Genomic DNA, 26,985 nt, shown 5'->3' on the forward strand with positions numbered 1-26,985 from the left:
AATGTCGCAGTCATGATAAAAATCGCTGATCGCTGCCATTACTAGAAAAAAAAATATTAAGAAAAATGCAATAAAACTATCCCCTATTTGGTAAATGCTATACATTTTGTGCAAACCAATTAATATACGCTTATTGCAATTTTTTTTTTTTTTTTGCCAAAAATATGTAGAAGAATACGTATCGGCCTAAACTGAGGGAAAAAATATTGATTTTTTTTTCAAAATTGTCGCTCTATTTTTGTTTATAGCACAAAAAATAAAAACCGTAGAGGTGATTCAAATACCACCAAAAGAAAGCTCTATTTGTGGGAAAAAAAGGACGCCAATTTTGTTTGGGAGCCACGTCGCACAACCGTGCAATTGTCAGTTAAAGCGACGCAGTGCCGAATCGCAAAAAGGGGCCAGGTCCTTTAGCTGCATAATGGTCCAGGGCTTAAGTGGTTAAATAAGGCTCAGAAATTAGCAAAAAGTTCTCATTCATGGACATTCAACAAAGCACTCTGGTCCTCATAACCCTTTGTAGCATTCTAATGCTTTTTATATCTTGATTAACAAAAACGACGATAGGTGCAGCGGTATCCAAGTTGTACCGCTAGGCTTTGTAATTTATTTCTGTTCCACCAAGCCTAATAACTGAAGGAGGAAGATCATGAAGGATTTGGAATATGTGCCAAAAAATTATTCTTTCTTTGGTTTACATAATGTAATATTTCATATTTTATTGTCCATATGCTATAATTTTATTGATATTTTTTTGGTTTGTTTCTGTTCAGAAATTCCATGAATAAATGGTGCCACTTAAATTAAATTATTCATGTTTTAGTGACGTCCAAATAAATTGTATTCATTTTGGTTAGTTCTTCTTTTCTGGAAAGAAAAAAACAAAAACATTGTCAAAATCAAAGGAATAACTTTCAGAAGTATACAGTAGACATACTGTATATCTGCACTATGCAATATTAGCTTTTTAAGAGCTTAATTTAACCAGTAATACATCTTCATTGTACATAATATTCATCGGATTTGAAATGTTCTTGGCAAAAAAATATTTTATCATTAATAAATAACAAAAATATACTGTATGTTTGCTGTTAGATATTTATAGAAAATAAAGAGAAAACAGCATATAGTAATTTGCATATTGCCATCTAACTTTTTAAAAAAATCAAAATAAATCAACCCAATATTTAATAACGAAATTATTACAGTAATGCCGCGTACACACGACCGTTTTGAATGTCATGGAAAAAACTATGTTTTTCTCGACGTGATTATTTTCAAGCCTGCCTTGCATACACACGATCGTGAAAAAAAATGCTTGAGCAAAGAGGGATGACGTACAACACGCACTATAAAGGGGAAGTTCCATTCGGATGGCGCCACCCTTTGGGCTGCTTTTGCTATGCGCCGGTCGGAAGCATGTCAATCAATTAGAAACGCCCAGTCCCGCAGATTATACCCGGAAGCCACGGTGAACATATATATATAAAACGGTATGTACGGCAAGGATTTTAAAAAAAACAGCCGATTGTCATTATCACAACTCGCCTGAATGTAATGTTAAAACATTTATTTGGGTGAACCCCCGCTTTAAGTAAAAAAAAAAATTCCTAAGCTATGAACATCTCATGGAGCACTGTTCAATCCATCATCTGAAAATGTCACAATAGTATCTACCAAGACATGGCCGTCCACCTAACCTGACAGGCCCGACAAGGAGAGCATTGATCAGAGAAGAAGCCAAGAGGCCCATGGTAACTCTGGAGGAGCTGCAGAGATCTGCAGCTCCGGTGGAAGAATCTGTCCACAGGACAACTATTAGTCGTGCACTGCAAAAATATGACCTTTATTGAAGATTGGCAAGAAGAAAGCCATTGCTGAAAGAAAGCCATAAGAAGACTAGTTTACCGTTTGCGAGAAGCAATGTGGGGGACACAGCAAACATGTGGAAGAAGGTGCTCTGGTCACATGAGACCAAAATTAAAAATTTTGGCCTAAAAGCAAAATGCTATGTGTGGTGGAATACTTAAGCCTCGTACACACGATCAGTCCATCCGATGAGAACGGTCTGAAGGATCGTTGTCATAGGTTAACCGATGAAGCTGACTGATGGTCCGTCGCGCCTACACACCATCAGTTAAAAAAAGTGTGTATCAGAACGCGGTGACGTAAAACACAACGACGTGCTGAAAAAAACAAAGTTCAATGCTTCCAAGCATGCGTCGACTTGATTCTGAGCATGCATGGATTTTTAACCGATGGTTGTGCCTACTAACGATCGGTTTTGACCTATCGGTTACCAATCCATCGGTTACATTTAAAAGCAAGTTTGCTTTTTTTAACCTATGGTTAAATAACCTATAGGGCCCACACACGATCGGTTTTGACCGATGAAAACGGTCCTTCAGACCGTTGTCCTCTGGTTAACCGATCGTGTGTACGAGGCCTAACACTGCACATCACCCTGAACACACCATCCCCACCGTGAAACATGGTGGTGGCAGCATCATGTTGTGGGAATGCTTTTCTTCAGCAGGGACAGGGAAGTTGGTCAGAGTTGGTGGGAAGATAGATGGAGCCAAATACAGGGCAATCTTAGAAGAAAACGTGTTAGAGTCTGCAAAAGACTTGAAACTGGGGCAGAGGTTTACCTTCCAGCAGGACAATGATCCTAAACATACAGCCAGAGCTACAATGGAATGGTTTAGATAAGAGCATACTCATGTGTTAGAATGGCCCAGTCAAAGTCCAGACCTAAATCCAATTGAGAATCTGTGGTGAGACTTGAAAATTGCTGTCACAGACGCTCTCCATCATACAGAGCTTCAGCTATTTTGCAAAGAAGAATGGGCAAAAATGTCACTCTCAAAGCTGATAGAGACATACCCAGAAAACTTGAAGCTGTAACTTCTCTCCTATATATAGTGCCCGCTGTCATATCCTACACACTCCTCTCCTGTACATAGTGCCCGCTGTCATACACTTCTCTCCTGTACATAGTGCCCACTATCGCACTCTCCACATTCCTCTCCTGTACATACTGCTCACTGTCATACCCTCCACACTCCTCTCCTATACATAGTGACCACTATCCCACTCTCCACACTCCTCGCCTATACATAGTGCCCACTGTCATACCCTCCACACTTCTCTCCTATACATAGTGCCCACTGTCATACTATCCACACTCCTCTCCTGTGCATACTGTTCACTGTCATACTCTCCACACTCCTCTCCTATACATAGTGCCCACTGGCATACCCTCCACACTTCTCTCCTATACATAGTGCCCACCATCATACCCTCCACACTCCTCTCCTGTACATACTGTTCACTGTCATACCCTCCAAACTTCTTTCCTATACATAGTGCCCACTGTCATACCCTCTACACGTCTCTCCTGTACATACTGCCCACTGTCATATCCTCCCCACTCTTCTTCTGTACATACTGCTCACTGTCTTACCCTCCACACTCATTTAATGTACATACTGCTCAGTATCATACCATCTACACTACTCTCCTGTACATATTGCTCACTTGCCTACCCTCCACACTCCTCTCCTGTGCATACTGCCCACTATCATACCATCCACACTCCTCTCCTGTACATACCGCCCACTGTGATACCCTCCACACTCCTCTCCTGTACATACTGCTCACTGTCATACTCTGCAGACTCCTCTCCTGTACATACTGTAACCCAACCTTACCCTCCACACTCCTCTCCTGTACATACTGTAACCCAACCTTACCCTTCACACTCTACATACTGCCAACTATCTTTCACTCCACATCCCTCTCCTGTACATACCGCCTCCCATCATACCCTCCACACTCCTCTCCTGTACATACTGCCCACTGTCATACTCTCCACACTCCTCTCTTGTACATACTGCCCACTTTCATACCATCTACACTCCTCTCTGGTACATACCACCCTCTGTCATACCCTCCACACTCCTCTGCTGTGCATACCCCCCACGGTCATACCCTCCACACTCCTCTCCTATACATATACTGCCCACTGTCATACCCTCCACACTCCTCTCCTGTACATACTGCCCACTGTCATACCCTCCACACTCCTATCCTGTACATAGTGCCCACACTCTCCATCACCTGCACATACTTCCCACTTTTATACCGTCCCTATTCCTCTCCTAGGCCTCTTACCCACAAAAACTGTTCTTTAAAATTATACTGAATATCCTTAATATTACTAGCTTTAGAATGGGCACACTTTTGTTAGTTCAACTAAAGGAAATCTTCTCAGTCCTCATATTTGTTCTGCCCATTATTAGTACTTATTTAATTTTGTGATTTCTACTGTGATGTATAGAGGAACATAGGGGATCTCATCTACTCTAAATATAGCACTTGTAAAAAAAAGTGTCCCTTAAAAATATTTTTAAATGTTGGCAACTATGCACTTAGGCACTGCCCAAGGGCCACCGGGTCAGTAGGGGGCCCCATGAGAGGCTCCTGTGATAATAAAGCGGTAGTAAACTTTGCTAACATTACTACTTTTTAGAGGCCCTGAGCCAGGTTATGCCATAGTGTACAAATATGTACAGCATATTAGCACATTAGGGTACACTTAAATTGTCAGACTGAGCCCTCCAGTGCTTCAATCTGTGATCTGTCCGGCGGGTCCCGGGCGCTTCCATCTTCACCTGGTTTTCCTTCTGGACTCTGTGCCTTCGGTCACTTGCCTTGGCTGGGCTGCATTGATGTCATTCCCATACATGCTCATGTGTGGAGGAGCAGTAGAGAGGGGTCTGACACTCACAAGAGCCATTCCTCTGCTCTCCTGCAACCTATTTACATAAACATTATAAGGGAAAATTTATATCAAATACTTACCGTAATTTTCCTTTCCTGATGGACTCCATGGCAGCCTACGTGTGGGTTAATCCCGCCTCTCATACCTCATAGGACCCTACTCCCATAAATCTTTGCTTCTAGCCAGAGACCGTGTTCCGTAATATAGCCTACTCCAGCAAGGGAGGGAACTCCTGCTGCCATGGAGTCCATCAGGAAAGGAAAATTACGGTAAGTATTTGATATAAATTTTCCCTTTTCCTGACAGACTCCATGGCAGCCTACGTGTGGGAAATGACTAGCCATACACACCCGGGTGGGCAATTGCTGGTTAACGAAAATATTTATTTGACATTGTCCACAGATAAAACATGCAAACCAAAATTAACCGACGATAAGGAGGCCAGGTCCACGCAATAATGCGTCATAAATGTATTTAAGGACGACCACGCGGCCGCTTTACAAATTACTTCCGGGGAAACGTGACGGGCAGCCGCCCATGATGTGGAGATGCTCCGAGTGGAGTGCGCGGTCTGGAGGAGCCAGACCCTTTGCTCTGTAGGCCATTTGGATGGCTTGGACAATCCACGTTGCAATAGTTCTGGAGGAAGCACGCATTCCTTTATTTTTCCCTTGAAAAGTGACAAGTAGATGATCGGATTGCCGGAAAGAAGCAGTAGCTTCAAGATATTGTTTCAGAACTTCTCCAACATCCAAGGGATGGACACTAGAGTCCTCAGATGCATTATAAGACTCATATGACTCACAGCCAGGCCTGTCAATCCCTATTTCTCTTTTTTTTTCCAGTCCCTTCCAGTCTTCCCTTAAAAATCTTTTTTTTTTGGTATCAGTTTTTTTTTGTTTTTGTCACAAGTAGGACACAATCAGGATGTACATGGTGTTGGTTAAAAGCTAATAGGCCTGGGGGGGGGAGGGGGGAAGAAAAAAGAAAAAAAAAAGAAAAAATACTATTCTTTTTTGGGTTTGGTTTTTTTTCAGTGAGCTTTTTTCAGGGGTGGAAGAGATGCTGGGGTACGCACCACTATTTTTGGCCCTAGTAATTGATTAGCAATTAAACATATAGGGACATATGTACATTTAATAATTTCTGCACTAGACTTGGGGGTCTAATTGTCCAAGGGTTTTTTTTTTTTTCGTTTTTTTTCTTTCCTCCTCTCGGACCTGTACACTATAAAAGAAAGATTTCTCTACACACACAGGGTATAGGGTTAATGGATTGCGTTCACTCTTTTTGATTTTGATTAGGATATATACGTGTACTCTACATATTATTAATCGTTAAATGGATTTGCCCCTTTTGAGAATTGGGGCCAACTTTCTCACGTTTTGACACTTGATAGAAATGTATAAGAGAGACACATGTTTTTTAAGTCAGTTTGGGGGTTACCTTGCTATATTTTTGTTTATTTACATAGTATGGTAAAAAGGAGCTGTAAATTTTGGTAAGGGATAAGGAGAGAGGAGACCCTCAGTAGGGACAAAGGGGTAGGTGGGTGGTGGGATGACAGCAGGGCTGAGAGTGGGTATGAGTGGTAAGGTCACAGGAGAGGCCCCTATGGGGAGCCCCAATGGGCGTGGGGGGGTTTGGGCGAAGGGAGGGGGGGAGAGAGGGAGGGGGAGGGTCAACTTGGGGTGGGATATAGGCTGAATGGAGACAGGGAGGAGAATAGACGTTGCTTGCAAGGGCCGCTAAAGGGGGAGAGAAAAGATCAATATTATGTAAATCTTTACGTTTTTGGTTTCGCACCTTCTTTTTCCTTACTATACACTAATTATGGCCTGGAGAATTAGGTCATGGAATATAAGAGGGATGGGTGACTCAACTAAAAAAGCATTGGTTCTGGCCTCAATGGAGGGGAGGGGTCCAGGCATACTCTGTCTACAGGAGACCCATTTAACGAAAGATAGTATGACCCAAGTGGGTATACGTAAGTTTCCGTATAGGTACCATTCGGTACATTCTTCGTATTCACGGGGAGTTAGTATACTAGTAAGTAAGGGACTACTATTCTCCTGCGAACAGAGCTGGATAGACGAACAGGGGCGCTATATCTTTTTGGCTTGTACAATAGATAATGAGCCCTATATATTAGCCAATATATATGTCCCCCCCCCTTTAACTTTTTAGTCCTGCAGAAATTAATTGAGTTCATGATGGACAGGCCGGATGTCCCCCTGATAGCAGTGGGAGATTATAACGAAGCCCCCGACAATAAGTACGATAGATTCCCCCCGAGGCTGGACTCATAGAGCGAACGAGGAGGTCGCTTGGTCCAGATTATGGAGGAGTCAGGGTTAAAGGATATCTGGCGTGTCCACCACCCAACGACCAGTCAGTATTCGTGTTTCTCCAGCTCTTATAACACATTATCCAGAATTGACTTGGCCTTGGGTAATTCACTTTCTAACAAACAAGGTAAAGGAAATAGAATACGGCCCGAGAGGGGTCTCAGACCATTCACCACTGGATCTAACAATTAGAAAAAGGGAGAGACCAACTCCAAAGGAGTGGAAAATCAGCCCCTACTGGCTCGAACTGATTGGGAAATCACAAGAGCTGATGGAGGGGCTGAGGGAATACATCCAGATTAATACTGGTACAGCAGATGCGGATATGGTCTGGGACTCCCTGAAGGCATATTTAAGGGGCTTGTTAATTCAAAAAGTTGCAAGATTGCAGCGGGAATCCAGGCAATGGGAAGAGGAGGCGAGGAATGCCGTGATGTTAGCCGAGCAACGATACATAATAGATCCCTCTCTAAGCAGACAAGGGGAATGGCTAGAAAAACAACAGGCCTATAAAATGGTAATTAGGAGAAAAACCGCGAACCGCCAAATCTTTCAAAAACAAATTCAATTTGGCGAACGGGAAAGGGCGGGACGGGCGCTGTCGCTCCTGATACAGACTAATTCTCCATCTTCCAGTATTGGGGCTATTAGAAATGCGACTGGCGATATTGTAACGGAAAGCAGAGAGATAAGAAATACCTTCCATGAATTTTATAAAATCTTATATAAATCAAGGGGCGGGAAGGATAATATGGAGGCTTTCTTTCAGGGATTGTCCTTCACAACCCTGCTAGAAAATGAGAAAAAAAAACTAGAATCCCCACTTACGATGGAAGAACTTCGATGTGCAGTGGCAGAGATGGCCAATTATAAGTCACCCGGTCCCGACGGGCTTCCAACAGAAATATTTAAACAATACGGCGACATACTACTTCCCGAGCTTCTGAATACGTTGAATCAGGCTTTCTCTAAAGGACACCTCCCTCCCTCTATGATGGAGGCAACAATTATCATAATTCCCAAAGAGGGAAAAGATCAACTTGACCCGGCATCATACCGCCCAATTTCCCTACTATGTACGGATGTAAAAATCCTCGCAAAGGCACTCGCAACAAGGCTAAAGGGATGCATTGAGCGTCTTATACATCCTGACCAGTCGGGATTTATCCCCAATAGGTCAACAAGCCTTAATATAAGGAGGGTTTTTTTAAATATCCAGATCCTTACCGACAACGAGACACCTCGGGCATTACTGGCTTTAGACGCTGCCAAAGCATTTGACAGCTTAGAGTGGTCATATTTATGGCGAACACTAGAGGGTTTTGGATTTGGCCCGTCTTTTATTAGGTGGGTCAAGCTCCTGTATAATAAACCTTGTGCAAAAGTTAAGATCAATGGAGTAACGTCAGACCTGTTTGAACTAGAGAGAGGAACGAGACAGGGTTGCCCCCTGTCCCCTCTTTTGTTTGCGTTGGCTATGGAACCCTTAGCCATAAAAACTAGAGGTAAGGAAGATATTTTGGGTTTTAAAAGAGGTCTAGAAGAGGATAGAATATCGTTGTTCGCAGATGACATTCTTTTTTTTATTGGTGATGTCAATAATTCATTGACCCCAGTGGTACAGATGATGGAAAAGTTCGGTGGGTTTTCTGGGTTAAACATCAATTGGAACAAGTCGGCTTTGTTACTAATCGATACAGAACGATATAGAGTGGCCGCCGACATGCCCCAATTGAAAACCTTGACGTCATTCAAGTATCTGGGGATCTGGATTACACGAGACGTAAGTGAATACATTGTGATGAACCTGGCCCCTCTGCTGTCTAGGCTCAAGCAGAAAAAGGAGATTTGGGGGCGCCTCCCTCTCTCCACGGCCGGGAGATGCAGCTTGATTAAAATGGTTTGGCTCCCACAGATACTTTATATTCTCCACAATTCCCCAATGTGGATCAATCAAGGGTGGTTTAAGCGATTGGAGACATTATTTCGTAAATTGATGTGGAAAGGTGGGCAGACAAGAATCGGACTCAAGACTATGCAGTTGCCGGCCGGGGGGGGGAGGGATAGCGGTTCCGCACCCAAGAATCTATTTTCTTGCATCTCAATTACAACACATTGCAGGCTGTGAGAGCTTGGATTGCGGAGAAGACCGCTTCAAAATAATGTTGACAGGGGCCCCACACAGAAGGTTAATAGAAGCCCTGGAGGCAAATTCATTTGCGTATAAATGCCCGACTACTGACTTACTCAACAAGGTGTGGAAGACAACAAAGATGTTGCTGGGATACTGTGGTATATCTGAATTTGCCCCCCTATGGCATAACAAAAACTTACCAGAAATCGAGGGGGTAGAGAAAAGTGGTATCTGGGAAAGACAGGGAATTACAAGATTGCTCCACTTGTATAAGGGGGATACAATAAAAACGTTCTCAGAGTTAAGACTAGAATTTAATATCCCAAATAACACCTTTTTCAAATACCTCCAGATTAGACATGCTATTCAGACCCAGTTCAAGTCCCTCCCATTAATCAGGGCTAAAACTCCTGTCATTAATAAACTAGCAAAAAAAATCTCAACAAAAGGGTTGATATCCGAATTATATAATAATCTGGGTGACAGGGCTATAAACCAAAAGGGCAATTTAAAGAGTAAAGAAAGATGGGAACGAAACTTGGGGCTAATAACCCAGGAGAGATGGGACAGAATCTTGGCAAAAGGAGTATTAGTGTCTATTGCTCCTGCGCAGAGACTGTCTCACCTCTTTCTGATACACAGAGTATATTACACCCCAAAAAAAATGTACCAATTTGGCTGGAAATTGGACGATCAATGCCCTAGATGTAATGCTACAGGTGACCTCGTCCATATGTTTTGGAGATGTCCAAAACTTTTTAGATACTGGACCGAGGTCATCAATAAGCTCAATGATGTTTTCGGAACCTCATTGGCGCTAGAGGCTAGAACCTGTCTCTTGGGAGATATGGAAGACGACAGTCTTCCCCAAGGGACATTGGAGGGGGTGCTGAGAGGCCTATTTCAGGCACGTAAATTAATCGCCCAGCGATGGCAGGCACAGGATCCCCCATGTGTCAGGCATTGGACTAAAATAATAAATAGGTTAATAGAGTGTGAGAGAGTGGTATTTATTAAACAAGGAAATCATAGAAAACTAGAAAAAGTGTGGGGACCTTGGTTGAAACATATAGGCCTCCCGATGTAGAAGTAAAAAGTTTGTTGGTACTGGAAATTCCCCTACAGTTATTGAAGCAGGGAAACCTCAAATAGCTAAAAATAACAAAAAGCTATATATGAGTTAGATTCCGCTCTCTTCTGTTCCTCTTCTTCTTTTTTTTTTTCTTTCTTTCTTTCTCTCTTCTTCTTTTCTTTTTCCTTTCTTCCTGATCCCTTCTGTTTTTGTTTTGAACTAAGACGATATGGGGGGTGCCTGAGGGGGGGGTGGGGGGAAGGGGGTAGGTGTGGGGGGGGATGGAGGGAGGGGAATGTGGGGAAGACATTATATATGCAGGCAACAGGATAAATGTCACGTTGAATGTGTGCACTATGAAATTTTTATGTAGAAGTGATGATCCTTGTTTGTAATACACTATATTTTTGTAAAGAAAGGAAAAAATATATAAAATAAAAGAAAAAGTATTCAAGAAAAAAAAAGAGTCCTCAGATGACCGGAAGGTGGGAAGGACGATTTCCTGGTTCTCGTGAAAGACAGATGTTACTTTTGGGTTAGAACCCAACATAGGAATTAACACGACGCGATCCAGGAAGAAGGTAAGGAATGGTTCTTTGGAACCTAGAGAACCGATTTCAGATACTCTCTTAGCTGACGTAATGGCAACAAGGAAGGCAACCTTGAGAGAGAGATCCTTGATTGATAAATGATTCACATGATGACCTTCTGAGAAAAAATCCAGAACCGTAGGAAGATCCCACTTGGAAAACCTTGGTCTTCTTTGAGGTCTAAGTCTCACAGCACCCTTAAAGAATTGCCTGACAAGGGAGTGCCTAGCCCAGGATATGCCTGTGAAGGCGGAAATGGCCGAAATCTGGACTCTCAAGGAACTAACAGACAGGGGTAGATCAAGACCTGTCTGGAGGAACCCCAGCACATCCTGAATTTGGGGATCATTAAGAGAACCATTCACGGAGGCAATGAAGTCCGAGAATTTGGACCATACCTTCTGATAAACCTTGTTGGTACTTGGTCTTCTGGCATTTAACAAGGTTGGAACGGCTTTACTTTGGCATCCTAATGCTTCCAACCTTGCCCTCTCAAAAAACCAAGCCATCAGATGTAGATGTGTTGGACAAGGGTGAGGAGTTATTCCTTGTAGTAGAAGATCTGGTCTGGATGGAAGCTGAACTGGATCCCGGAAACTCAGTTGTGCCAGTAACGGAAACCATGGTCTGTTGGGCCAGTATGGGATTATCGCTACTATTTCGACCTTCTCTCATCTGAGTCTCGACAGGAAGCGGAGAATGACAGGTGTTGGGGGAAAGGCGTATGCTTTCTGGAACCTCCACTGGTCTGTCAGGGCGTCCACTCCGAAGGCTTGAGGGCAACGACCTCTCGTGTAGTACTTCTCTAGTTTGAAGTTGCACGGGGATGCGAAATAGATCTACTTCTGGCGCAATCCCTAGAGATAGAATCCAGTTGAAGACTTCGCTGTGGAGAGACCATTCGTTGTTGTCGAGCGACTACCTTGAAAGGAAGTCCGCCTGAGAGTTTTGAACTCCGGGAAGATATACTGCTGTCAAGTTCATTAAATGTGTTTGAGCCCATGACATGATCGGGTCTACTTCTTTCAGTAGGGAAAGACTGCGGGTGCCCCCCTGTCTTTTGATATAAGACACTGCTGACGTGCTGTCCAGTCTCAGGAGGACTGAGGATCCCTTGATCAAGTGAGAGAAGGCCTGTAGAGCATGGAAGGCTGCTCGAAGTTCCAGGACATTGGAAACTACCTTTTGGGACGGAAAGACCCACTTTCCTTCCGCCACCTCCTTCAGGCAGAGTGCCCCCCAGCCTCTGTTGCTGGCATCCGTTGTAATTGTAATCCATGAAATGGGGGCTATCGAATGACAGTTGAGAAGATTTTTCCGTAAGAGCCACCAAGGGAGACTTTCCCGCATGGATGGAGTTATCCGAATGAAATGATCTCGGGCCTTTGGATCCCATTGTTGGAGAAAACCCTTCTGAAAGGGACGCATCTTCCACTGTGCCCATTTCATCATGGGGGCTGTAGATACCATGGTGCCTATTATTTTTAGGCACTGTGAGGCTCTGAGGAGAGGAGAAGACAATGCAAGGTGAATCCTGTCTCGGATTATAGGAATTTTCTCCGGTGGTAAGGAGATTGTGCTCTCTATCGTATTGAATTGAGCTCCGAGAAAGATCAGGGTTTGTGTAGGCTCTAGATGACTCTTTTCTAAGTTCAGAAGCCAACCGAACTCCGTCAGGGTAGAAATGACTTGAGACCGGTGTAGCAGTATCTGCCCCTTGGATTGCGAAAGTAATAGCAGATTGTCCAGATAGTGGTGTAGACGGATTCCCTTGGTTCTGATCAAGGCGACCACAGCCAGTAAGAGCTTTGAAAATACTCGAGGCGATGTTGTAAGCCCGAACGGGAGACATGTAAACTGGAGATGAATATTGTTTACCGCAAACCGGAGATATTTCTGGAACTCTGCTGCAATTGGAACATGAAAGTATGCATCTTTTAGGTCTATAGAGACTAGCCAACCGCCTGGTTGAACCGTCTGACGTATTGTGAGTAATGACTCCATCTTGAACCTTTCCTTTTTTATGAAGGTATTTAGGTGCGTGAGATCTATTACTGGTCTCCAAGAGCCGGACTTCTTTTGAACCATGAACAAGGGTGAGTACATCCCCTGGAACCTTTCGGACGTTGGAACTTGTATGGCGGCACCCTGAGTTATTAGAGAATTTGTGTATGAAAGAAGAATTTGTTTCTTCTCCTCCAAGCAGGGTAGGACTGTGGGTACAAACTGAAGCATGGGTGGTTTTATGAACGTCCATGAATGACCTGAAGAAATTGTTTTGACCGTCCAGTAATCCTTTACCGAGGCTGCCCAGACATGTCGGAACTGGAGTAACCTGGCCCTGACTTGAACCGTCTGGGCCGACCCTGTATCAAAAGGATTTAGGGGCTTCACGACCCCCAGAAGAAGCTACTTTAGAGGATTTCTGCCCCGACGGCTGGTTTCTTCTCCAATTACGCCTGAAATCGCGGCCAGGCCTGTAGCTACGAGCCTCTCTTGCACGATCCTGATTACGTCTAGGTTGAAATCTTCTCTGACCCAAAAGGCGACGATCTTGGGGAAGGAACCCTGACTTACCACCCGTGGCCCGGGAAATGGCACTATCAAGCTTATTCCCAAACAGAGAAGAACCCTGAAAGGGAATACGGCACCAAGCCTGCTTAGAGGCAGGATCAGCTAGCCAAGGACAAAGGCACAAGGCCGTTTGGCTGTCACAGAGGAGAGCATGACACGAGCCACAAGGCGTATAATATCAAGGGAAGCCTCCCCAAAAAAAAAAACTGATGCCATTTTCAGTTCATGAAGCGGCATGCTTCCCGCTAGATCTTCAGAGATGCTTGATACGGAGGAATCAATCTCATCTGACCAAGTTTCCATAGCTTTAGATAATGCTGCGAGGGCCAAAGCTGGCTTGCAAGTCATGCCCACCGTGATATATATCCGTTTTAGGTCAGTATCTATCTTCCTTTCTAACCCGTCTTTGAACGAGACGGAATCTTCCAAAGGGAGTGTGACGTGTTTCACTAACCTCATTAGAGCTGCATCAACCAGAGGGGCAGATTCTTGATGTTTCACATCCTCACTTTTGAATGGATACATTTTTGACACCTTGGAAAGTAAAGAATTTTTCCTTTCTACCCCAGTCCATTCATCTGAAAAGATTCTCCCGAGTTCTTCCAGAAAAGGAAAATTTGGGCGTTCCTTCTTGAGTTGCTTAAAGTATTTTCTCTGTTTAGAAGGTGCCTCAACAGGCTCTTCCCACTTTAAGGCGTCTTTTACTGCCTTTACTAGATTTGGGACTAAAGAAAAATCAAAACCAGAAGTATTGTTAGAATCTTCTACTTCGCACAAAGAGGATTCACTTGCGGAGCGATAAAGTGTAGAGGGCCCCGGAGCTTCAGTATCCATTTGTATGGGAACTGGTACGGGGTCAGTTGGAGGGACAACTGAATTATGGGGTCAGATTTGTTTAGGGACTCCTGGACCACCTTTCTGACTATAGCCTCCACTTGAAGACCTTCCTCACCTCTCTCCCTCATGGCCCGGGCATAGCATGGTTCACAGAGAGATCTCCCTTCCGGAATCTGAGACTTGCACCCCCAGCAAACTCTGCTTTTAGAGTGACTGGAATGGCCACGAGAGTGGTGTGCAGACCTGGACTCTCTACTATGATGTCGAGAAGACGATCTCGGCCGTCTAGAGCTTGAAGAGGAATGACGTTTAGATTTAGAGTTATCATTATCTTCACGTGCTGAATGCCTAGTTTCAGACCTAGAAGGGCTAAAAGAGACAAGATACACAAGGACAGTACATCAATAATTGAAAGAAAAAAACAAAAGGGCACCCAATACAAGCAGAAGGAAAAAAGATTCCTACCTGCAGAGCAAGGGTTGGCCACCGGGGGGCGGTGAAACATCCATAGCACAGATATGGTAGCTGTAAAATCAAAACCACAATTTACCCAAAGAAAATACAGGTAGAGAACAGCAGAGGGAGGAGTAATACAGTTTCCTACCTTGCCAGTCAAAGCTACAGACACCGGGAAGCTGCTAACGATCCTGCAGGGCATCCCAGGAAATAGCTGAATCTGACAGCTATTTAAACCTGGCGCCGCCGATGACATCACCGCGCCCCCTGGCGTACGTACGACGGAGCCGACGTCGCCCAACGGAGTCCGCGCGCATGCGCGAAAGGCCGTCAAATCCGGAACTGTGCAAGTGTGAGACCAAGCCTCGATCCCAGGCGAGGCTCACAGCATTGCAGGCAGCCCGGAAGACACGGCAGAGTGGAACGTAGATGCGTCCCAGCCGCCATAGAGAAATACACCAGCGCGGACAGGCACAAACAAAAAAAAAAAAAAAACTGCTGCCAAGCAAATATATATATATGAATTTCATACGATACCATCCTGATCCTGATTCAGCCTGGGACATGGGAATATATAATCACTGCACAACCTGGGCGTATGTAAATAAGGGGGGCCTCCTGCTAATAGCTAGGACGTTTGGCCCAAGTTGCCGCTTGCCTGCCAATGGCCAGGATAATAAGCTCTTCATGGCATCGTAAGAACCGCCCGAATCCACCCTGCTAATAGCTGGGATTGCTGGACTTCGGAAGATTGAACCATCAATTCGTGCGCCAGACTGAACCATCCTTAAAATCTTCATAAGGTAAGAAAAAACAAAAAATACATCTTGGTCCAAAGGAACACGGTCTCTGGCTAGAAGCAAAGATTTATGGGAGTAGGGTCCTATGAGGTATGAGAGGCGGGATTAACCCACACGTAGGCTGCCATGGAGTCTGTCAGGAAATACACATATTTGAGCATAGAAATTATAGTATTCACTGTTAAATGTTTGAATCTTAGAGGTGATCATTGTTTTTGCTATCCATAACATTCTTTGGGAAACACCATTTTGAGGTGTAAGCTCAAGTTGACGCTTTGATTTCCTTTCCATTCATCTCATTGAGTAAACTATTTCTGATTTAACCAATTTTGGTGTATTTCCTTATTGTTGCTGTTATTTAAGGGAAAAAATGTTTGAACCCAGGGAGTCTGAGGTGGCAGAGGACTCACAGGTTCAGGGCAAGCAAAGGGGTACTGATTTATCCTGCGACCCTCAAGAGGGCAGTACTACATATCCAAAGTGAGGGAATCCTGGAGTGTCACCAGAACTAGTGTGCCCATTGGAAGGTTTCCCCTCTATTTGTTTTCTGATGTGAACCAATATTTGGGATTTCCTTTTACTTTCACTCTTGATGATAACGGTAAATGGGACAAATAGGGGGTGAGTCTCCTTTATGGGGGCACAGAAATCAGTAAAGACTGACAGGTGTTCTAATCCCTATCCACACTAACCAAACTATAAAAATGCTATGCCTTTATTTAAAAGAGAAGTATGGGAGTCATTTTTCCCATAATCATACTTACCTAGGTGGATCGTTCCGATGCTGCATCTGTCCCGGCGTCTCTGCCTGATCGATCAAACATCGTCGATGGCTCGGTTGTCTCGGTTTCCTGAGCAGAGAGCTGCTGGCTGTCAATCAGCAGCTCTCCTGCTCTGCTCCTCCATGCTCACTGGAGCACTGAGCTGTGGAGGGGCGGGGAGCAACCTTCTCAAGCTCTCATCGGCTCGCTGAGATGCTGAGGACATCAGTCCAGGCACCTGGCAGATCCAGACTTTATTATCATGATGACGCAGTGCCTGGACTGATTCCAGTGACGTCAGCAGAGAGCAGATTTCAGACCGCTTTGTGCTGAAAACGGGTCACAGGAGTGCAAAACAAATTGCACGCCTGTGACCCTTAGGAGAAACCCAGCCAAACGAGCTTAGGCTGGACTTCTCCTTTAAACTTTAATACATCATTAACCACACAGTGGACACAGCGAGTCACTGATTACTGCACGCTCTAGAGAGCATGACTGAGCAGGCAATGTGGGAGGATGTATGGATACTGTCGTGCTGTTTATGTACTATGGCAGACGGGAGCAGCGGTAATGCCAGTGGACATACCTATACATCCCCCCATATCACCTGCTCATGCATGGTCTCTAGAGTGAACAGTGGCAGGATTAGTGACCCGCTGGGTCCACTGTGAGCGGCTCTGTTATCATGTGATCAGTGTGAGCAATCACAGCAAGCACATGAACAGATGTAAACAATGATGTAACTGTTTACTACTGTGTGAGCTCTTTATCGCATCGATCTAGGGCTGAAACGATTAATCGATATTATCGATAAAAATCGATAATGAAAATCGTTGTCAATGAATATAGTTGGTCCGTACTTGCTTCCTTTCTGTCCGTCCCAAAAAATCCTCCTGTCCTGTGTCGCCATGTCCTGTGTATGCGATTGGTTAACCAAGCGGCGCCGTATGACGAGGCACATCCGCGCCGTGTCCACAACAAGGCGCTGCCGTATGACGAGGCACGTCCGCGCCGTGTCCATAACACTTTGCTTTAGGTACACAGCTTCACATCAAGTATAAACCGAATCTCAATGAAAGAAGCGCTGGTTTGCTGAACTGATGCAATCTTTACTGAGATATAATGAACAGGAATGTGTACGATATGATATGTTCATATGAGATTATATGTGGTAAAACTGTGAAACAAACATAAAAAGACAAATATAAGCATGGCTATTCAAGCAACATACATTATACATAGCTAATACAAAAGATAGGGCCTACCTAACATGTGCTTGCTTACTACACTGAAACACACATTATCTATCTGCAATGTCTAACATCCCTCTACACAAGCTGAACTAGCAAAACCCCTTTACTCACAGGCTTTGGTGTTCGTCAGGTTTGCAGTCTGTAATAGCTTTAAAAAGAAAGGGACAAGGGCGTGGCCTGGAGCGGCATGGGATAGGACGCTAGTCTGCTGAGCTCCGCCGGCCGTTTATCCTAACTAACTATCCTCGGACTTCACTCGCGATTATACCCGCTGCAAAACATCCAGCAGACCCCGGACAACCTAGTGGCTATGGCTCCGCCGAAGGCAGGCAAGTCGGCTGGCCCCAAGATCGATCAATACCTCCGGCAGGAGAAAGATCCCCCGGGGCAAGATGGCGGCGCCACGAGGACGGAGGAAGCAGCGGTTGGTGCGGACATAGCCAAGATACTCCTGGCCATCACCTCCTGCCGAGAAGCGGTAGCGACCTGTCAGACCACCCTCACGGCGAAAATAGAGGAGGTGAAGGTGGATATCTCCCTCGTGAGGCAGGACATGCAGAGGCTGAGGGAGAGAGTGTCCGAGGCAGAGGTGAGACTGGGCACCGTGGAGGACTCCCTCCCCCCCCTACAGCAATCCTCCGAGGCCATGCAGCTTCAGATAAATCAACTATTACAGAAGCAGGACGACCTCGAGAACAGAAGTCGCAGGTGCAACCTGAGGTTTATTGGTCTCCCTGAGGGGGTGGAGGGGAGAGACCCACAGGACTTTCTGGAGAAGCTGCTGCGGGATCACTATGGGGGGGAGGCCTTCTCCCCAATGTTCGCTGTGGAACGCGCCCACCGCATGTCGGGTAGGCAGCCGCCACCCGGGGCTCCCCCCCGCACGTTCATAGCGAAACTCCTTAACTACAGGGACAGGGATGCCATCCTTCGGCTTAGCAGAGAGAGGGGTAATATTCCCTTCAACAACAAGATGGTGGCCGTCTTCCCTGATTTCTCGGCTGAGGTCCAACGCAGGAGGAAGACCTTAATGGAGGCCAAGCGGCGTCTGCGGGTCAAGCATATAAAGTATGCCATGCTGTTCCCGGCCCGCCTACGTGTGGAGGGCGAAGATCGGGCATATTTCTTTGAGGATCCGGAAGAAGTTCTGACCTGGCTGGAGCAGCAGGAGAGGCGCAGATAAGTACTATATTTCTACCTTGTTAACTGCATAGTTCCCGTTAGTGCCTTGGCCCTGCAGCCCGCTCCGACTGCCCTGGTAGACACCCCCGATCATCCACCTCTTTATACGCCGCGGGGATGCCCCCCCGCTTTTCCCGTGGATGCCTCCTGCGGGGTATGCAAAACTGATTTTATTACCCCCCTTCATGCCTCATACCTGAAGCCTTCCCTCCCCCTTGGGTCGCGATGGGGGCTCCGAATGGCATTCTGACATTGCTCTCTGATACCCGGAGCCCCGCGACATCCCTGCATTGCTTGATCTCTTGGGGGAGCTCCAGCATGCATAGGACTGAGACCCGCGCTACCCGCACTATTATTACCTACACTGGGGAGTTGGCCTGCATGCTGCCCTGAGCGGGGGGAGATGGACACCTACTTTATAATTTTTATTTTTATTTTCCAATGACTCTCCCCCTCCTCTTCTTCTCTCCTCCTCAAACGCTGGATACCCCAAAAGACATTCTTCCCCCCCTGTTTATTTTTTCACTCTGCCTCACCCAACCCCTCTTTTTTTCTTTTCTTTTTACTTTTTGCACGGCTGCTGGATGTCCACACGCTCCTATCCACAACTCTCCTTCCCCCGGCGGAGGGAGGCGTACAATTTGAAAGCTCGCAACGGGCAACGAGCATGGTCCTACATTGTGCCAAAGCACGCAGCGAATTTTCGCCCCACACGCAGCAACCCATCAACAGGACCGGGGGGCTGCTGCCACACGGTCGCAACCTGGATGGTTTAGTTTGTTACTGTTCGTGACCGTGCTGGTGGCTCCCTTATGTTTAACCTTTTGTATCAGTATGCTATGGGTGCTGCCGATGCCACGTTGGCAGTTAAGGGTTCAAGCCCGCACCAGTTGGGGACAGTGCAGGGCAGGGAGGGGGGAGGTGCAAAAGTTTGGGGTTAATGTTTTTTTTCTTTTTCTTACTGTTTTACTGCAGCAAAACGCATTTAGATGGTACTGTTCTGGGGAAATATTGTCTTACAGGGCGGTATATGTATTTGAACATGGTCCAATGCTGAGTATTATTAGGAGTTGCCTGAATCCTGGAGTTCTGCATGTCCCCTGGCTCATCCCATGGCCACGCTAAAGTTTTTAACCTGGAATGTCCGGGGAATGAGAGACCCGATTAAGCGATCTGCAATTTTCACAGTGCTTAAAAAACTGAGGGCAGATGTCGTGGTCCTTGTGGAGACACACGCTGAAGGCCTAGCCCCGAGGACGCTCGGGCGACCTTGGGTGGGCTGGGGTTACCACTCGGTACACACCTCTCACTCCAGAGGAGTCTCTATGCTTATTGCCAAAACGGTGCACTTCGAACTCCAGGATTCAGTGATAGACCCACAGGGCAGATATATATTCCTGAAAGTAAAAATGTATGGTGATATGTTTCTCCTAATGGCAATCTATGTCCCACCTCCGTTCCAGTCCACTATTTTGGTCTCTGGGTTTGACTTTATGGCCTTGCACTCTAATATACCGGCGGTCTGGCTGGGAGACTTCAACAATGTACTCGACCCCTCCCTAGATAGACTGGTCAGGGATCAGGCCACACCTACGGAGTCGCGTCCCACTAGATTCGCAGGACTCCTCGCAGACTTTGGTCTCGTGGATGCCTGGAGGTACGGCCACCCCACAGACAGGGCATATTCTTGCTTTTCGGCCTCACATTCTTCAATGTCCCGTATAGATCTAATATTGGTGTCCAAATCCCTTCTCCCCAGAGTGAGGGATACCGGCTTCTCCCCCCGTTCCCTGTCTGACCACTGCCCTTGCTGGGCAGAATTGTCACTGCCCCGGGCCCACCCGCCACCATCATGGCGGCTAAACCCATTTTGGCTGACCTTGCTACCAGAGGATGCGGACCTGGCAACAGAGTGGGAGCAATATTTTGCGGATAACTCTGGGTCTGCGTCCCCCCAGGCGGTATGGGAGGCCTTTAAACTACATGCTCGCATGACGCTCTCCTCCCGCATAAACTCTGTTAAGATCGCATCTGCGGAGGCACTTGATAGGGCCACGGAACTAGTTGAGGCAAAAGAGAGGGAGTACACTGCCAACCCGACGACCGACTTAGCAGCAGAACTAAGGCTCTGCACTAGGGCAGCAGACCAACTACACTATGAAAAATCGAAACGAAAACTCTTCTTTCATAAGCAACGGACGTTTGAACATGGGGAGAGAGCGGGGAAGTTACTCGCCTATTTGGTACATTGTGAGGAGAGACCCCCGGTGGTGATTTCCCTGCGCTCACCGGCAGGGGACCTAATAACAGATCCAGAGCAAGTGACCACTATGTTTAGAGACTTCTTCTCCTCACTGTATGACACAGTAGCCCCAGACGACGACTCCCTATCAGATGCGTTCCTGACCGACCTACCAGTCCCCAGACTGACGGCACAACAGACTCAATTACTTGAAGAGCCGCTGACGGCGGAGGAAATTTCCGCTGCTCTCGCTGGCCTCCCGAAATCAAAAGCGCCGGGATCGGACGGCCTGCCGGCTGAGTTTTACTCCACCTATACCGAAACCCTAGTCCCTAAACTCCTTGCCTTATATAACTCCATATTTGAAGGCTCTGAGCTCCCACCCTCGATGAGAGAAGCGACCATAGTTCTGATCCCCAAACCGGGGAAAGACCCCCACTTACCCGAGTCATACCGCCCAATCTCCCTATTACAAGTTGACATCAAGGTATTGGCCAAAGTGCTCTCAGCCCGCCTCAACACCGTGATCCTCTCCCTTGTGCACGTTGATCAGGCAGGCTTCATGCCCGGTCGAAATACCTCCTTTAATCTCAGGAGACTATTTATCAACCTTCAGGCTGCGCACGACAACTCAGGCTCCAGAATAGTCGTCGCCCTGGACACTGCCAAGGCGTTCGACTCGGTGGAGTGGCGATACCTCTGGACTTGTCTGGCGACATTTGGATTAGGCCCCAGATTCATTCGCTGGGTAAAACTCCTTTATCAAGATCCAGTGGCCAGAGTGCTGGCTAATGGGTGGCCGTCTGACAGATTCCCGCTGCGACGTGGCACGAGACAGGGTTGCCCCCTGTCGCCACTGCTGTATGCACTTGCAGCGGAGCCATTGGCGATTGCCATACGCACGCACCCCGACATAACAGGACTGAGGAGAGGGGGAGTGGAGGAACGTATAAGCACGTACGCTGATGACACATTGCTATACCTGGATGACTCTACCAATTCCCTCCCGGTGGCTCTGGACCTGATTGAGCGCTTCGGCGCCTTCTCGGGACTCAGAATCAACTGGGATAAGTCCCAAATACTCCCCCTGGACAGTTATCCGTTGACTAGGGACAAGGCCCAACTCCCACTACAGAGGGTTGCTGAGATCAAGTACCTGGGAGTTCGAGCCACCAGGGACCCGGCGGACTATGTCCCATTGAATGTCACACCTTTGTATGATATGCTCAAGCAGAGAACGCAGGTCTGGGCTCGTCTCCCACTGGGAGTTACGGGTCGCATAAATTTAGTAAAAATGGTACTGCTACCAAAGATTCTCTACATGGTGTGGCACTCGCCGGTGTACCTTGTGCTTCGGTGCTTCAGGCGGTTAGAGTCCCTCCTAAAGCCGTTTATCTGGGGATCAGCGAGGCATAAACTCCCCTGGCACAGACTGAAAAATCCCACTGACCTAGCAGGACTCGCGCTGCCCGACTTCAACGCATACTATCTGGCTGCCCAGTTATCGCAACTATTTCATGTGGATAAGGTGGACAGGACCAGATTCCTCCGTCTCCTATGCCCTGCATGGACCCAATCGACGGGCGACCCCCTAGTGATTATAGCGGGGGGGGCGAGAGTAACAGGGGAGCGACATTCTCTCCTGTATCACTACAGAAGGGTGTGGAGCGTTGTTTCAGACAGGCTGGGCGTAGCGCCACTGCATGGCTACACCTCCCTGTGGCACAACAGCGCCCTGCCGGAGTTGGAGCACATCCACGACACCGAGATTTGGAGCTCCAGGGGGATATATTATCTGTCACACATCACCAGCGGTGGGAAACTGAAACCCTTTGCCGCGCTACAAGCTGAATATGGCCTGCCCGATCATATGCTATTCCGCTACGCCCAGCTAAGACATGCCTTCCAGGCCCAGTTCCCCCAGGATGACCTAGTTCTGGCCGACAACCCCCTCATGGCAGCAGTTAAGTACCCAGACCCCAAAAAATTGATCACCCAATTTCACACCATGATTACGCTCCCGAGCGCGACAGTGTCTGCCTACGCCCTAAAGTCCAGGTGGGTGGGGGAAGTGGGTCCAATGGAGGACGACGAGTGGAGTGATGCTCTAGACGCCTGCAAACTAGTGTCTCCCAAGCTGTCGGACCGCCTTACACAAACCTTCATACTTAACAGAGCCTACCTCACACCTCTTAGGATCTCTAGATATAGGAGGGACTTCCCCTCTACCTGCCCAATGTGTGACCATGAGGCAGGAACCTTCTTCCACCTGATTTGGCAGTGTGTTAAGATCCAGGCTTTCTGGGAACAGGTGGTGAGGTTCCTCCATGACAAGATGGGATCCCCCATAACCCTGCAGCCAAAGCCATGCCTGCTGGGTATATTCCCAGATGCAGAAATGAACAAATTCATAAAGGTCTTCCTGCACGAGACACTGTTTGCAGCCCGGAAGGTTATAGCGCGAGTGTGGATGCGCTCAGGCCCCCCTGAGTTCTCCCATTGGCTGGCGGAGGTCAACAATGTACTTCCATACAAAAAACTGGTCTATTCTCACAGGGGCTGCCCGGCCAAATATGGGAAAATATGGGATAAGTGGTTAAACTCACCTTCAACCGGTTCCTAGATGTTTAAATGTATGCATTGCTGTATTCAATGTGTTTTATTCTTTGTTGATAGGCTCATGTTTACACCCTGCCTGAGATCATTTGATTCATATTGTAACGTTACGCCTTCTGTATACCATGTGTAATGCTGTTTTGCTCAATAAAAGCTTTTTTGATGAAAAAAAAAAAAAGAAAGGGACAAGATGCGCCAATCTGAGTGCAGTAAGCCCAAATTTAATAGATGAAACAAATAGGTATACATATAAAATGCCTACTCACAAACAAAAGTAGATGGTAGGCAAAAGACCAGGATGGGGATATGCAGATGATCAACGATGAGATGCGTGCCTGGAGTCATGCGGTGGTCTCGACTTGCGGGCATCCAGAGTACAAACTGTAGCAAGCTGTTGGTAATCGGTGTCCGGGGACAGGAACACCGGAGAGCCACAGAGGATGCGGCGTGCGCTTCACCGTGGAGCGCAGCGTCCCGTCGTCGCACCGGAAGTGACGTGGAAGTCCGGGCCAGCCAATGGGATTACGCGTTTCACAGCGTCAGCTGTTTCTTCAGATCCATGTAATAGCTTTAAGATGTTCTGTGGATCTGGTCACTACAGTAGCTAGAGCTGGAATGAACAGGATATGTCCCAACTAGCCCTAGAAGTACAGAGAAGACCCGCCTCTATGCTTCAAGAAAATGGAGGGTCTTAAAGAAACAGACACTGCTGAGTGCCAAGCATGTAATATACATTGCGAAGGCAGCACAATCATAGTAAAGGGAATAATTGTTGTTATAGTGTAAGTTTGTAGGCAGGTAGAAGTTAACGCTGCCCAATTTGGGAAGGGCAGGGTAATGTTCTTGGTTTTCCTTTTGGTGGGCTTTACTGGGTCCAATACACTAGTTCTGTGTATTATAAAAGCAACAGGGGTCTGCACACAATGGGCTAGGCTAGGAGCTAAAGGATAAATAGCTCTATTGGGGTTTGGATCGCCAGTGTCATGTTGACATTGGAGTTCCCGCTATTAGGGCATACCTCACAACTTTTTGAGATGGGAATGAGGGACACCTAACAGCAAAAGTATGCAGGCATAGGACACACCCATTGCCACACCCCCTTAAAGGAGAGTTGTACAAAAAACAAGATTGGTTAAACCCACAAGTGTTTTTTTTTACCACTACTACAGTATTCCTTTACATGGCTTTTGGAATTTACAAATGCAGCAATTTAGAAATCAGATGAAAGGTTTAGCACTGGGAAACACTTTTTGATAGATGTCCCTGCTCCAAATCAGGGACAGTCCCTCCAAATCAGGGACAGTTGGGAGGTATGTATTAGGGTAGATTGCTGGGACTTGCAGTCCTCCCTGAAGAAACCTCCTATGGACTTTGTCAAGTATGGACTCATCATATGCAGCCACAAGCATGAAGTTAAGCACTAGGGATGTTAGACTGTTAACTGTATGTGTCATAATTAGGGATGAGCCGAACACCCCCCCCTCCCCCCGATTCGGTTCGCAGCAGAACATGCGAACAGGCAAAAAATTTGTTCGAACACCATTAGGCCCCGTACACACGATAGAATCCATCCGCTGAAAAATCCCAGCAAATGGGTTTCAGCGGATAGATCCTATGGTGTGTACACTCCAGCGGATCTGTTTCCGCGGATATTTATCCCCTGGGATGGATTCCAGCAGATCGAATATTTGCTGACATGCCAAACAAATCCATCTGCTGGAATCCATCCCAATGGATGGATCCGCTGGTCTGTATAGACTCACCGGATCCATCCGTCTGAAGGGATCCCCCGCATGCGTCGTAATGATTAGACGCATGCGTGGAATTCCTTATATGACAGCGTCGCGCACGTCGCCGCGTCATAATCGCGGCGACGGCGCGACACGTCATCGCCAGAGGATTTTGGCGCGGATTTCAATGCGATGGTGTGGACACTCCATCGCATGAAAATCCGCCGAAATCCTCGAGAGGATTTATCCGCGGAAACGGTCCGCTGGACCGTATTCGCGGATAAATTCTCTCGTGTGTATGGGGCCTTAAAGTCTACGGGACACGAACATGAAAAATCAAAAGTGCTAATTTTAAAGGTTAATATGCAAGTTATTGTCATAAAAAGTGTTTGGAGACCTGGGTCCTCCCCCAGGAGACATGTATTAATGCAAAAAAAAGTTTTCGGGTGCAGTGATTTTAATAATGCTTAAAGTGAAACAATAAAAGTTAAATATTCTTTAAGGCCTCGTACACACCAGAGGATATCCCCTGGAAACGGTCCGCCGGAATACATCCGCGGTGACGTGTCGCGCCGTCGCCGCGATGATGACGCGGCGACGTGCGCAACGCTGGAAGGCAACTGCTTCCACGCATGCGTCGAATCATTACGACGCATGCAAGGGATGGGAGCGGACGGATTGATCCGGTGAGTCTGTACAGACGACCGGATCAATCCGCTGGACACGATTCAAGCGGATAGATTTCTTAGCATGCTAAGAAATTTCTATCCGCTTGAAATCGATTGGCTGGACGAATCTCCGCGGAAAAATATCCGCTAGGCCGTACAGACGACCGGATTTGTCCGCTGGAACTGATTTGCGGATCAATCCCAGCAGATAGATCCGGTCGTCTGTACGAGGCCTTAAATATCGTACCTGGGGGTGTCTATAGTATGCCTGTAAAGTAGCACATGTTTCCCGTGTTTATAACAATCTCTGCACAAAATGAAATTTCTAAATGAAAAAAAGTCATTTAAAGCGGAGGTCCACCCCAATTTTTTTTTTTAAAAGCCAGCAGCTGCAGTATTTGTAGCTGCTGGCTTTTAAAAAAAATTGGGGTGGACCTCTGCTTTAAATGACTTTTAAAAAATGGACACTTACCTGTCCAGCATGCCCGTGATGTCGGCAGCCGAGGCCGAGCAAATAGGCACACCAAAATGTGAGTGCAATACTTGTCTTGTATTTTAAATTGAATAAATATTTTTTACCTACTACACTATGTTGGGCACCCTTTCTCTGTGAGCTTTTATAGAGAAAGAGACGCAGCACCCAAATATCTAAGATACTTAACAACCGTGGTGATACGAAATAGGATTGGTTATCCTGGGAATGAACCAAAGGCATCCATTGAATGGGATCTGGTGAGTGGCTATTTTTTACAGTGATGGGAAGAGCACAGAAGTGGTGAAATCACGTGGCATTTGAATATTTCACAGAAGGAATATTGATTAGGAGCACCTGGTTACCATATTGGGACTTTTTTTCTTTCCTTTTTTTCAGCAAAGGGAAGAGGTTCCACGCAGGAACACCCTTGCACACATATATTTATATTTTCCTCACCACAC

The 26,985-nt window shown here is 46.5% G+C and overlaps 1 protein-coding gene across 2 annotated transcripts in view; it reads right to left on the reverse strand.

Moving 5' to 3' along the window:
- Nucleotides 1–396: 396 nt before the first annotated feature.
- Nucleotides 397–26,985, reverse strand: part of LOC120937583 (solute carrier family 22 member 2-like) — an 82,734-nt gene continuing 56,145 nt past the window's right edge. For both annotated transcript variants that reach the window (XM_040350924.1, XM_040350923.1), the window contains one exon: nt 397–867. In XM_040350924.1, the coding sequence (XP_040206858.1) occupies nt 813–867 (55 nt within the window). In that variant the 3' untranslated portion in view covers nt 397–812. The remainder of the gene's footprint in view (nt 868–26,985) is intronic.

The sequence above is a fragment of the Rana temporaria genome, chromosome 4 (genome assembly GCF_905171775.1).
Source record: "Rana temporaria chromosome 4, aRanTem1.1, whole genome shotgun sequence".
NCBI lineage: Eukaryota > Metazoa > Chordata > Amphibia > Anura > Ranidae > Rana > Rana temporaria.